Source organism: Meriones unguiculatus, chromosome 4 (assembly GCF_030254825.1).
Source record: "Meriones unguiculatus strain TT.TT164.6M chromosome 4, Bangor_MerUng_6.1, whole genome shotgun sequence".
In the NCBI taxonomy this organism is placed as follows: Eukaryota; Metazoa; Chordata; class Mammalia; order Rodentia; family Muridae; genus Meriones; species Meriones unguiculatus.
The window spans coordinates 136314401-136327478 of NC_083352.1; the positions used below are offsets into that span (position 1 = coordinate 136314401).

General features: G+C 39.2%; 1 protein-coding gene across 6 annotated transcripts in view; it reads right to left on the reverse strand.

Moving 5' to 3' along the window:
* Nucleotides 1-13078, reverse strand: part of Macrod2 (mono-ADP ribosylhydrolase 2) — a 1947949-nt gene that overhangs the window by 810319 nt on the left and 1124552 nt on the right. For all 6 annotated transcript variants that reach the window (XM_060383167.1, XM_060383164.1, XM_060383165.1 and 3 more), the window contains one exon: nucleotides 12178-12299. In XM_060383167.1, the coding sequence (XP_060239150.1) occupies nucleotides 12178-12299 (122 nt within the window). The remainder of the gene's footprint in view (nucleotides 1-12177; nucleotides 12300-13078) is intronic.

Sequence of the window (13078 nt, forward strand, 5' to 3'; positions counted from 1 at the left end):
ATTATTTTTTTTATCTTCCCATAGATTCAAGTAGATGATGAGATAATTTCTCCAAAATGTAATAACACTGGGAGTCATAGCATCTGGAAATATATGAAATCATTTAGGAATAATAAAAATGCTGCCAGTTTATTGCAAGATCTATGGGGTAGATAACAAGCTGTGTATTTTGAACTGTGACTCAAACATAGCGGTCCATCAATAGAGACTTGTTGAATAACCTAGCTTTAGAACACATTGTGCTTCTTATCTGTGCATAAGCATGTGTCAGGTGACATGCTAGGGCATGCGTGTAGGTGAGAGGGCAATATCAGTTATTTCCTGGGCTCTGGTTGACAGATTGAGGTCTCGTCTCACATATGCACTAGTCATATCATCAGGAATCTGCTCTCACTGCTTACAACTGGAAGACCCACATCCCACCTCGCAAGACCACATTATTGGAGGCTAGGGAGCTTCTTATGGATTTTGAGGGGATACAAGGTGATGGCTATGGCCTGTCACTGACAAGTAGCTGTTTATTGATATTTGCCCTACTATCTTACACAAGAATATAATACATTATTTGAGTATATTGAAATTTCCCCTGCAAGAAAAAGAGGGGTGTCTACAAAATATGTTTTAAATTTTGCTTATAGTTTACCCAGAACTTCAGGGGATAGATAGATGGATAGATAACAGATAGATAGATAACAGATATATATATATACAGAGAGAGGGAGAGAGAGAGAAAGAATGTGCAAGTGAAATTAATTTAAAATCCACATGTTTTATTCTATAATAAAAATGATTGTGGTGCTTAATCTTAATTGTCAACTTTATTGGAATGAAAAACACCTCAGGGTATCTCTGACAGAGTTCACAAAGGCCATCGGACCATACAGGCACTAACTTAACAGGTAATCTCTTGATAGATCTGTAACGCACCTTACTACACCAAGGTAGGAAAAGGTAGGACATGTGTCAGAGGGGCCAGTGTCTGTGCTACTTGGTGCTTCTCATTATCCCCTTTTGCTCTGCCACTTCCAGGTGGCCCCAGTTACAGAAGTGGTCATGCAATGATACCTCTGAAACCACAAGCCAACATAAGTAAAAAATCAAGACCTTTAACTTTTTCGCAATGATGCAAAATTAACCAAAGAAAGGGTGGTACATAAGGGTTTATCTTGATCCAACAGGAGACTTAGATCAGCCTGCAAATGTGGCTATCATGTGGAGGAGAGCAGCAGCAGCAACCTAAATTGGCCTCTTGGTAGAGACACTGTAGTCTCATTGACCTGATCGTACTGTAACATGGACGTTCACCGTCTGGCTGAGGAAGTGCTCACCAGGCTCACTGAGCCCCTGTCTTTGTGAGAAGGTACGTGCTGTTGTTCCAGGTCCTAGCCATCCACATGGTCCCTTGCTCTTCACCATAACTGAAAGCTGAGGTGGCGGAGAGCAGCATGGGCACATGTTAATGTGTCACAAGTGAGACAGGCAGCCTTTCATCTGCCAGCTAGCCTACCCCCCTCCTCTTCATCTGCCTTTTCTTCCTTTGATTTAATAAGATACATGCGCCCTGGCGATTAATTCATTCCATAGGCCTCCTCTCATACAGTGGCCTGGATGTTTAGCTTGTTAATAATGTATTTGTAGAAAGAAGAGCCCAGTATATTGGTCCACAAAAGATGGTGAGGCAACATTAAAGCATTCTGCCTACATGGGTTAAAGTAAACTCATGCCCTAATTATAAGTATGATACTTCCCCACTTACAAGAGACGTGAAAAGAAGCTAGAATTTTTCAATTTTTAGGTTTTTAAGTTATCTACATTTGCATAGAAATAAAACAAATAAAGTTAAGTTGTAGCTGAAAGCACTCTGTAACATATTACTTATTACAAAATAAAACTTTTTTGGCAACTTCATTGACTAGTACACAAATAAGCTGAGAGAGAGAGGAGAGAGAGAGAGAGAGCACTTTCTTGTCAGTGAAAGATTTACTTTTTTTTTAATTTTTATTGGTTTTATTTGTTTTGCTACCTTGGTCTCCCAGTTCAACAGTTTACAAATGGCTTAAAATCCATACATTGCTGCTGCTCTCCTCCTCAAAGAAATCTGAACATTTGTGAGGAAAAAATGCACAATTTAAAGCCATTGCTTTTGCTCTAAACTATTAACCCTCGAGATATATGCCAGAATGGTTCAGTTGTTCAAATGAAATGGCAGACTTGGGACTCTGCAGTCCGTGCTTTGAATTGACTATTTCCTTGTGAGACAGTGGTCTAATAACTGCTGTTCAAGTCGGGAGAAAATACAGCACTCAGAACGAAGGCTTGCATTCCAAGCCTGTTTACTGTGTCTATACAAATTTCATAGCAGTGGTCTCCCTTTGACAGCGTGCAGGGCCAATATTTTTTCTGGAAGACATTGTTTCAGAAACCACTAGTGATTTTTCCTATGAATGTTTTCTACTGGGATAAAAGAACTAAAGATAGTTAAGTTGATAAATCCAACTAAACTGAGATGTTTTGTATGTTTTTATTTTTTAAAACACTTTTTTTTGGCCTTTGCTTATAAACAAATACCACAGAATATAAAATTGACTAAAACATCTTTTCAAGTATAGATGACATAAAACAATTTCAGGTAGTTTCACATAAAGGGGAGATCATAATTCACTGTGGACTTTATTGAAATATAATACAATGTACAAAGTATCAAAATATAAGACGAAAGATGAAAATAAGTTATAAACATGAAGAATTCCTTTAATAATAAAATGAAGAGAACCACTCTCCTGCCCAGGGTTTATTGTCAATCTAACACAATTTAAAGTCACCTGGGAAGAGGGAACTGAGAAGTTACCAAGATTAGATTATTCTGTTGCCATGGATGTGAGAGACTGTCTTAACTGATGGTTGCGGTGGGAAAGCCAGCCCACTGTGGGTGGCACTCTTCCTAGGCAGGTGAAAGCCAGCCAAGAACTAGCTGGTAAGCAGTGCTCCGTCATGGTTTCTGTTTCGGCTCCTACCCTGACCTGCCTCAGTGATAGCTTATGACCTGGAAGTGCAAATAAAACAAAGCCTTTCCTTGTCTACGTGACTCTGAGTCATGGTGTTTATCGTAGCAACATAAAGGAAACAAGAAAATCCATTAATCAAATAGATTGTCTCTAACTGTGCCTTCTGGCTAAAGAAAGACTTACCAAGACCCAAACTTGGCTGGCTAACTCTTTTTCACTTTGAATTATGACTCAATGTTTAGTGAAGAGATATGTTTAAAAAAATTAAGTGAACTGTCATAATATTACTATTTCTTGGCCACCAACTATCACCTGCACATTTGAAAGTTATGCATTCTGTAGGCTATATCTACATTAACTGCCACCCTTCTCACATCTAGATGACACTATGCTTCACATGAAGACAAACAGAACTTAAACGTCTTAGCTCAAGAACAGCAGTCTTTTGAGGAAACTGCTTCTAGGCTTAGCATATTAAGTGCAATTTGCCCATCCACAGCAAGGTTTAACTTAAACCAACGGCTTACACTTTTGAACTGCCTCTCACTTTTTATAAAAAAACATCTTGTACATCCCATCTGTTATGCTGAAATTATAGGTAAGATACCAAAACTACCATGTGTGGAGCAGAAGGGGCAACACCTCCACATACCTGCCATGGACTCCTTTGTCCAGGGCATGTGGCAGCGGCAGCAGCAGCAATAGCAGCCGCAGCAGCAGGACTGAGCCTCAGCTGTCCACACGGTTGCAGGATAATGCTGTCCATTCTTTTTAGCTGCCCCTCTCTTTCCACACAAAAACGTGCAAGCACACAAATGGTTGCTTTAGAAATGACTGCCAGAACCAAATTCAAACTAAGATGGCGTACAATTTTAAAGCATCAATTGATGGGTAATGCAAACCATAAACATAATGTAAAGGAGGTATTAAAAGGAAAGAATATCATAAAGCTCTGCTTTCTACATGCAAAGACTCACACATGGCCACAACAGACCCTGTGAAAATGCTTCCTCATGCAGAATCACCCTGGGAAACATCTACAAAGCGAGACTCCAGCAGGCACAGCACACTGCTGATGACTGGCACAGGTGGCCTGCACCCTAGGAAGATGAATTTTTTCTGGCAATTGTGGAAATCTAAGCAAGCTATGGCTAAGCTCCTTAATTTCCATGGTAATTTACTATATACCGAGAGTAAAGGGAGTTTGGTCTTGATGTGTCTCGCTGTTGATATTTTCCCTTATATGTGTGATAGTAAATCTTGATCATCAAGCTGAGAGGACTCAGAAACAGCATGGAAACACGTCTCTGGGCACGTCGATGAGAAAATTTCTAGATTAACTGTGGCAAAGAGAACCATCCTAAATACGGGCAAAATCATGCCACAGGCTCAGGTGCAGGACTGAACATAGCTAGCTACCTAAGTACCCTGCTGTCTGGATTTCTCCACCAGAGTAAACTCTACCTTCAAACTATCAGCCAAAGTTGACCTTTTCTTCCTCATTTTGTTTCTTGTCAGGCTTTTGCCTTAGCAACTAAAAAGCAACTAATATAAACGACTATTAGCAAAACATTAAAGCACTGTGTGGCTGAGTGCTGGAGTCTAACGCACGTGGCCAGTCCATATGTTATAGCTTTTCATTCTGCCCAGAAACACTAAGGACACTCCCCAGCTGCTCTCAAGGACATGAACTATCCCCACAAATCGCTTCATGGACTGCAGTACTACTTTAATTGAGACTCACAGTGGTTTTTGGAATAAATGAAATAAATCCCATAAGCCACAAGGAAACAAAAACAAAGCAGCCAAAGACAGAAGAAAGAGTGGGCAGGGGTGCTTAAGGAGGCTCGAGATGGCTTCAGTTTCAACACCACTTGTATGCTTGTCCTTAAATAAGATGTTGGGGGAATTTTCTTATTGTTTTTCCAGAAGAAAACTACCTTTTCTTTTTCTTAATAATTATTTTTTAGAATTTCATTTTATATTTACACCACTCATTGCTCCTCCAACTCCTTTGTACACTTTATAATTCAAAACTGGTTTAAGAACAGAGTGAAATAAAAGTCATGGCATCAAGTAATAGTTCATAAATATTAACTATTTTTATTACTCTATACTCCATCACTAAGAAACCAATTACTTCCTAATGTTACAAATAATCATTCTTGTATGGCCACCATTAGAAACATTGTGAAGTATATGGAAATACAGGATTGGGTAGATCATTATCTGTTTTTACAGATAATGTATATATTTTCCATTATTGCATATTCTTACTCTTCCTCATCCTACTGCCTATGCTTGGGCATGTGTCTTCCAAATAATAACTGAATGAGCGTATTATCATAAACTGCTTCTTTATACCACATGAAGGCATCCTGTAAAGGCGATGAGTAGGAAAGAGAGAGAAAGTGAGAGTCTTCCTTCAGCCTTATTTCCCCATTTTGGCTAAACCAAAGAAACACAGGCAGCTAGCTAGAGAACCTGAAGCATAAATGAGAGGATATACACAACCGTGTGCTATTGTAAGCCATAAAGTGAAGTTCAAATGGAAAAATAATTGTGTCCTTTTTATTTCTTAATGGCGTCATTAGTCACACTGTGGTAAGAGACCCTACTAGGAAAGACATGACACTGTACTGTTCTTTATAAATGAGGATGATGGAGAAATAGGCAGAGATACTGCCTCAAAAGGAGGTGAGAGGCAAGATGAAACACAGGGCTCCACAAAGCAGGTACTTTGAGATGAAGAGCTGGCTGGGAAATGGCAGCACCAAGTGGAGCAGAGGAGCAGAGGTAACAAACTAAAGGGCTAGCTTCTTAAGATGGTGAAAGTCTTCTTCAAGAGGGGAATGCATTGATTGATGTGGCCTGTAATAGAAGCTCAGATAATGAAATAAAACCAACATTTAAGAATTTCTGGCTGAGAACTCATCACCATGGCAACCCTCTCAGAAGGGACTTGTCTAAGAAAATAAGATTCACTTGACTACGCCTTAAAATGAAAACCTACACCAGAGTGAGACCAATGCAGAATGCCAAAATCAGTTATTACTGCCATGCCTGGAGGTAGCATGAAGGTGTGGGGCTGCCTTCTTTCTCATTAAAAGCTGTTACTGCTCAAGACCTATGACTCATGACAGGAACATTATCTACTTGTGAGAGGTCTCTACTGGCACTGGATGGCTTTTAACAGTAAATATATATTATAATTTTCTCGTCTAATACATTATTTAGAATAATACTTGTTAAAATTACGGTAATATACACAGTTAGAGTAAATACCTTTTCTGTAGTCTGCCCATAACCACATAAAACGCTAGACCATCTCTCAGTGTTTAGCTTTACTTCCTAGGAAAATAATCTTAGCCCAAGTAAAACCTGGCTTATATTCTGATTACCATTAACTCTCTAATGGAGCATCTACTTTTTATTACATGTTGGCACTCAACAAGTATAAATGGGTGCATGACATTTCATCATACTAGTTTTTTGAGTACATAGTATCAGTGACAAATGAAAATCTTAGCCTTTTGGTTGATGCTGAGAGGAGAAACTACAGACATGCTTTCAGAATAACAAAGCTTGCGCTCCTGAGAATGAACCTGACAGTCTGTTACAGAAGGCTTTAGGATGATATTGAAGTAAAGGCCAAGAAAGACTTAGAAAAATTCATAAAGTACTTATATGTTTAAAAAAAAAAAAACTAACAAAGGCAACGTGCTTTTTAAGTCAATATTCTGCTTCTGATCTTAGCAAGTGGAGACAGCAGATAGAACTTCCTGTTTACTTTCCAGCCTTTGTCCACTATAAATCTGAATGCCTCCCCCTAACCTTTGCCAGCAACACTCACCCCACTCATACTGAAGTTTCACCAAGATGCCAACACACTGTGAAAGCTGTTAGCCCCCAAATGGAACCATGTCTGTCTGCCCTGAACTAATGAAGCCTCCTGGGTTACGAGGTCAGGATTCTCACGTTTGAATGTCACACAGTGAATATCACGGGGACGATTAGAAACACTCAGATGGAAGCAACCACAGCCTTATGCAGAAACTACTTTGCAGCCGTCGCTGCTTAACTGTGGACTGCCACCATGTTGGTAAAATATTTTGGTACCAAAATTATTGTCTCTACATGTATTATTTAATCCTCCACATTTTACTCTAAAAAATATCCACATGTCTTGACCTCCTTGACTAAGATCACTGATTACCTTGGCACATTTTATTCCTGAAAAAAAATTTAATCTTTAAGACTCTTCCTGTGAGGATTACATAGGTGGATAGCAATCAGAATTATCTAACTATGCTTTAGGCAAGGTAGAGTCAAAGGGTACTTTATATATGTATAGATTTAATTTTTCCAGGACAAAATATTGTTTAAAAATTCAAAACAACTCAGGAGCTGGACTCTACTAGCCTGACCAAAGTTTCCCAGGTTGCTTGAGATATAGATTGATGATATGTCAAGACCTGTATTTTTTTTATCTGCCTCTGTTTTTCCCAAAGTTTTACAGGAAAATAAAACAAAACAAAAAGAAGAGCCTAAACCCTTCATGATTCTCTTTAATCATTGTGTCTGTTTCCAGTGTCCCATTATTTTAGTATGAATCATCCTCTTCATTGATTTTTATCTATATTGGAATGAATGAATGCAAATTTGTCAAAAAGTCAATTTTCATATATTTGAATTTTGCCCAAGGAAGTCCAAACTTTGAGAAATATATTAAAAAATCTATATTTCGACTTAAGTTAGAAAAAATAGATGTTGGACAAGTTAGGTCTAGGCTGCATGAACCACTGGCCAACTTTAAATCTTCATTTAAAACTCATCATTATTTTATCAGGAAAAATATCATTGTAATAAGCCTAAACTTAACCATTCCACAGTATTTATGAGGCTATATTACATGAACATTCACAGATAGCAAATACAGTGTCATATTTATTTTGTTTCACTTTTAGTATATGGCACACACATGGGGTATACAGTTAGATACAGCATCTTACGTCACCCCAAGTGGACCTGGCACTGAGGGATGTCTACAGTGGAGCCTGGCCTGCTGAGGGAGGTGGCTTCTCAGGAGCCTGATCTCCTAGGTGATCAGCCTGCCTGTGAGCGGTCTAAGGGCAGGGACAGCACTGGCATGCTCCGTGCCTTCCCACCCCGCAACTGTCCACAGCAGAACCTCCAGTCAGCACTGAGGACTTTGGGCAAGCTAGAGGAAGAACACCTGGTGAGAGCAAGAGATACTGCCGTTTTCTCCAGCTGTTTGTGCCACAAAAGCGGTTATTTTAAAACCTGCTCTGCTCTCTACCTAACTGACTCCCTTGGTGGGAATTCTCTGCTGGGTTGTGTTCATTTGGTGGCATCCTATCCATTGCAAAAAAATAAGTTCTTAGATTCAGGGCTGGGGGTTGGTTTCTTTTCATTTTGTTTCGTTAAGAAGAAACTCCTGTTATATCTCCCATGTATGAGATACTGTCTGCTGTGTTATGTATTTTTTTAATCTTCTATTTTATATTTTGACTAACTGTATGGACAATTGTCAGTAGAGCCTTTGTCGGAGGATGAATTTTTAATCTCCCCTTAAAAATAAAAGAATGAACAGAGAAGAGGGAAGAATAAGATTTTCTGAATGTTTAAAAAAGAATATGTGTTTACAGTGAACATTCACATATCCACAATATAACCAGTGCCTAAGTCACTTCCTGAGGGGTGATGCTGGTTTGAGCTGTGACATCACTGTTCTGCTTAGTGTCTGTCTCTGTTTTAAACAGCTGTAAGCTAAACTTGTCTTTATTGCATTCGATAGTCTGTTAGAGAGATCCCTTCAAATTCTCTTTAAGTTCTCCCTCTTGCCCAGTTTCAGCTATTCAGTAATTTTATCACTGTTTAACTTATCCTGCCAAAATAAACAGTCATTTGACACCAAAATATTGCAAAACCAAGTACCTGCATATCTCAAAAGTATATAGCCACAGACAGATGATGTCACAGTCTTGTAGTCTGTTTCCAGATGTAAGGAACCATTGAATTGCTATTGCAATCTCATCCCTATGAAACTCACGATGCTGTTACAGATATCAAACAGAGACAGTAACAAATATGCTCAAGTTGAGTTTAGTTTCCATCTTCATAACTATGCTACTTCTAACAACAATATTGGCCCACATATTGTGGTGAATCTACAATGGACAGTGTCATAAGCATGCAACCTGCCACAAATCTTCCATTTCCCTGCAAATAACCACACTTTGAGGACTGCAGTGTAAGGATTCGTTTAATGGCGGTCAAGAACATGATCCACCATATGAAGTAAACAGCCCTGTTTTCTCTTTCCAGAAGAAAAGGAAAGGAAAAAGAAGGGAGGTTTGGAGGAAAGGAGATTGTTAAGGGAGAGAAGCAGAGAGGAAAGAAGGTTACATTAAAAAGTAAAGAACAAATATTTGATGAAACCTCCATGCAAGAGCACAGTCCTGAACTTAGCTGAGCATTTCACAGATGCAACAGATATTTCCTATCTTTCTTCTTGTTTGCCAATATTCATATATATTTAGTTTAACGTTGGTTGCTAATTTTATTCAAGTCATATTGTTAATACTTGAAAGTCATCATCAAAATGAGGAAGGTACAGCTGGATTTTTGAGGTAGCACTATTCCTAATTGCCTAATTGCACCAGATTGATTTCCAGAGTGGTTGTACACGTTTACATTCCCACCAGCAGTGGAGGAGGGTTCCCCTTTCTCCACATCCTTTCCAGCATGTGTCATCTCTTGAGTTTTTGATCTTAGTCATTCTGATTGGTGTAAGGTGAAATCTCAGGGTCATTTTGATTTGCATTTCCCAGATGACTAAGGAAATTGTACGTTTCTAGGGGAGGGGACATAGTGGAAGAAGAGGAAGGGAAGGTAGGACCAGGAGGAGATGAGGGAGGAGGCTATAGCTGGGATACAAAAGAATAGATTGAAATAAATAATAATAATGATGAAGAATTTTTAAAAAGATAAAGGTAGATCCAATTCCAATCTCAAGATGACCAGACCAGAGCACTGTTTGAACACTTCTAAAAGCTTGATATAAGTCGACTAGTTTAGCATGTAATTCTTAGTCCTTTTCTTACACATGCCTTAAATCGGTATGTATAAGAAAAGGATCGTTTATCTTCTCTGTGAAAATGATGAATGCTGCCCCCGAGCAGTTGAAATGGGTGTCATATTGTTCTTTCCTTTTAAAAACATTATCATTAGGAATATCAATAAATTTTCTAGCACTTTCTTTTCAGATATTAAAATCTATGTATTCCAAGAAGTAAAATTACATGGATTTCCATTTTATAAGCACTTCAGCACCTTGCATGTGAAAAACAAAAACAAACAAAAAAAAACTAGTCATATTGACAGCTTTTTCTTATTCCCACGTCTACATTTACTTTGATTTTCCTATCGAGATCAAATTAACGACTGGTTTCATACCTTTCTCCATTCTCTTTGAATTTCAGCTTTCTCTTCTAAGAGTAGAGTCTTGGGGCAACAGGAACAGCTCAGTGGGTGAAGTGTTTGCTGTGAGAGCATGAGGACCTGAGTGCAGGCCCCAGCAACCACCCTGTAAAAGCTGAGTGGGCACATGGGTCTGTGTCCTAGTTAACTTTAACTGTGAACTTGACATAGCCTAGAGTCACCTAGGATGGGAGTCTCAGCGGAGGGACTGTAAGATCAGATTGGTTCATGAGCGTGTCTGAGAGGGACTATCTTTACTGCTCTTTGAAATAAGAAGGCAGCCTACGATACATAGCACGACTCCACGCTCCTGGGTTTGAACAAGAAAGCTGGGGAAGCATAAGCCTGTGGGTGAACCAGCAAGCAGCTGTCCTCTGTGGTTTCAATTCATGTTCCTGCTTGAGTTCCTGTCCTGACTTGCAATATTGATGTATTCGTAGGTCACAAACCCTCCTTGGCCACTAACGAGCTTTTGTTGATAATACCTACCTCAGCAGCAGAAAGGAAGCCTGACCTGACTATCACTCAGTACTGAGGAGGAGGATCTCAGGGACTCTCTGGCCTGCCAATCCAGCCAATCTGAGTAAGAGAAGGTCTCGCTCTCGCAAAAGATAAGAGGAAAACATCTTACTGTTGACCTATGCCTCCAAATTACATTTGAATCATGGATTCAAATACCTCTAAAGTATCACACACATACCCTCAAACATGCACACACAGACAATTATGGGGCTTTAGTTACTGATTAATTTGCAAACAAACTTTTTTTAAATCAAAATGTTGCATAAATTATATACATAATAGATACATAAATACACATGTTAATATTATGCAACTATTATAAGGTATTATAAGGTATAATTGATTTGTAAAATATCTCATTACTTCAAGGGAACTTATCATGGTACAATGAAAAGGGCTTTTTAATAATTACAGCCATACCAACAACTACAGCAATGACCTGTGGCTTTTCACATACGTGTACCGCTTAGTGTTCTCCTTGCAAACTGTACAGCCACCACTTGTGTGAGTTTCCCAGCAATGCTGAGGTCCAGTCAACCTCTCAGACTGAAGTTTAACTTTTGCCCACCTTGCACCTTGGGCAAGACTGGAATCTCTGTGGCTTAAAAACCTTATAGACCCTAGTCAGATCAACGTGTTCTGCGGAAAATAATGTACTGTTGGGTTTTTACAGTGTATAATGTTCAGAGTTTTGTTTTCCCGGTGTAATTGTGATGTAGTAAAGTCGGGAAATGCTGAGAAAAACAAAAACAGACAATTAAGTCCAAAGCCATTTTTTTCTGAGAATAGGGTTAAGAAAATAGATGAGAAGCACATTTTGAATTCTCTGTGTTTAACTTAATAAAGGTTATAAGGGGTGTGACAGCCTCAGCCACACATTATTAGGTTATGGGGAGGAAACTGAGTCTGAAGGAATAACAGCGATCAGGGCAAACACATGCAGTTAGCTTCGGAGTATGAACAAATCTGAGATGCCCATGTAGATACAGGCACACAGAGGCAGATGGGGCACCTCCACTCACACAGGCAAAGGCTAAACTCAGCCAGCCATGCGCACACACTGTCAGTGTAAGAGAACCCAGCGGTGGCCGTTCCTTTTGCATAAAGGCTTATAAGGAATGCAAAATGAGAACTCTGAAGTACTTACAACTGAGCGGAGGTTATTTTCTTTCACCAGCTTCAAGGATGACTGATAGCAATTTGCAAGGTCTTCCTTGTGGGAACCATTAATGTGGCCTCTGGCTATTGGCCCTACAGTATGGATGACATCTGCAAACGCAAAGGAAAGGAGAACAGGGTAAGTGAAGCACTGTTTGCTTTTCATACAACTGGTGCTTTATTTATTTCAGATATTAGTTTGGGGGCCTGGAGACAGGCAAGCTGAGAAATATAGATGACATAAGCACTCCACTGTAAAAGATTCCAGGGACCATAGCTTCCTACAGCAGGCCCCTTCCCAGAAAGGTGACACCAGAGAAAAGAATTTGACCACCATTGAACTATTCAGGGTACTGGTCAGGTGGTCAGGTCCAAGTGTGACAGATCACTGTATAAGATGTGCACAATTGGTGCCTTGGCAGAAGACAAATCCTTGGGGGGACAGAAACCAAGAAATAATTGCTTGCAAAATGAGCATCTGAATTGACAGGGGAAGGAAGAGTCAATGCAAGACACAACTTTCCTTGTAAATAAGACACCATATGATATAAAGAGGTTTTTGAGACATCACCAAGAGAATTTTATTGCAAACACAATCCTAAAACAAAAACGTTCAAACTACTGCTAAGAATTTTAAATTGTTCAATCTTCACAGACATGAGCGGTGCTAGGAATAACAGTGTATACACGCATTAACTGATGGTTCATACCTTATGTTAAATATATTAAAATTCTCTTAGAGTAAGAGTAATCTGTGCTTTTCAACCTCCATGTGGATTTAAAAACACAAAATCTGACTTTTTACTTTTGCATATAAACCTCAAACACTCTGCTATATGTTCCCCATTCTCACACACACAGTCTTTTGGGGAGTGCTAAAACTGAACCCA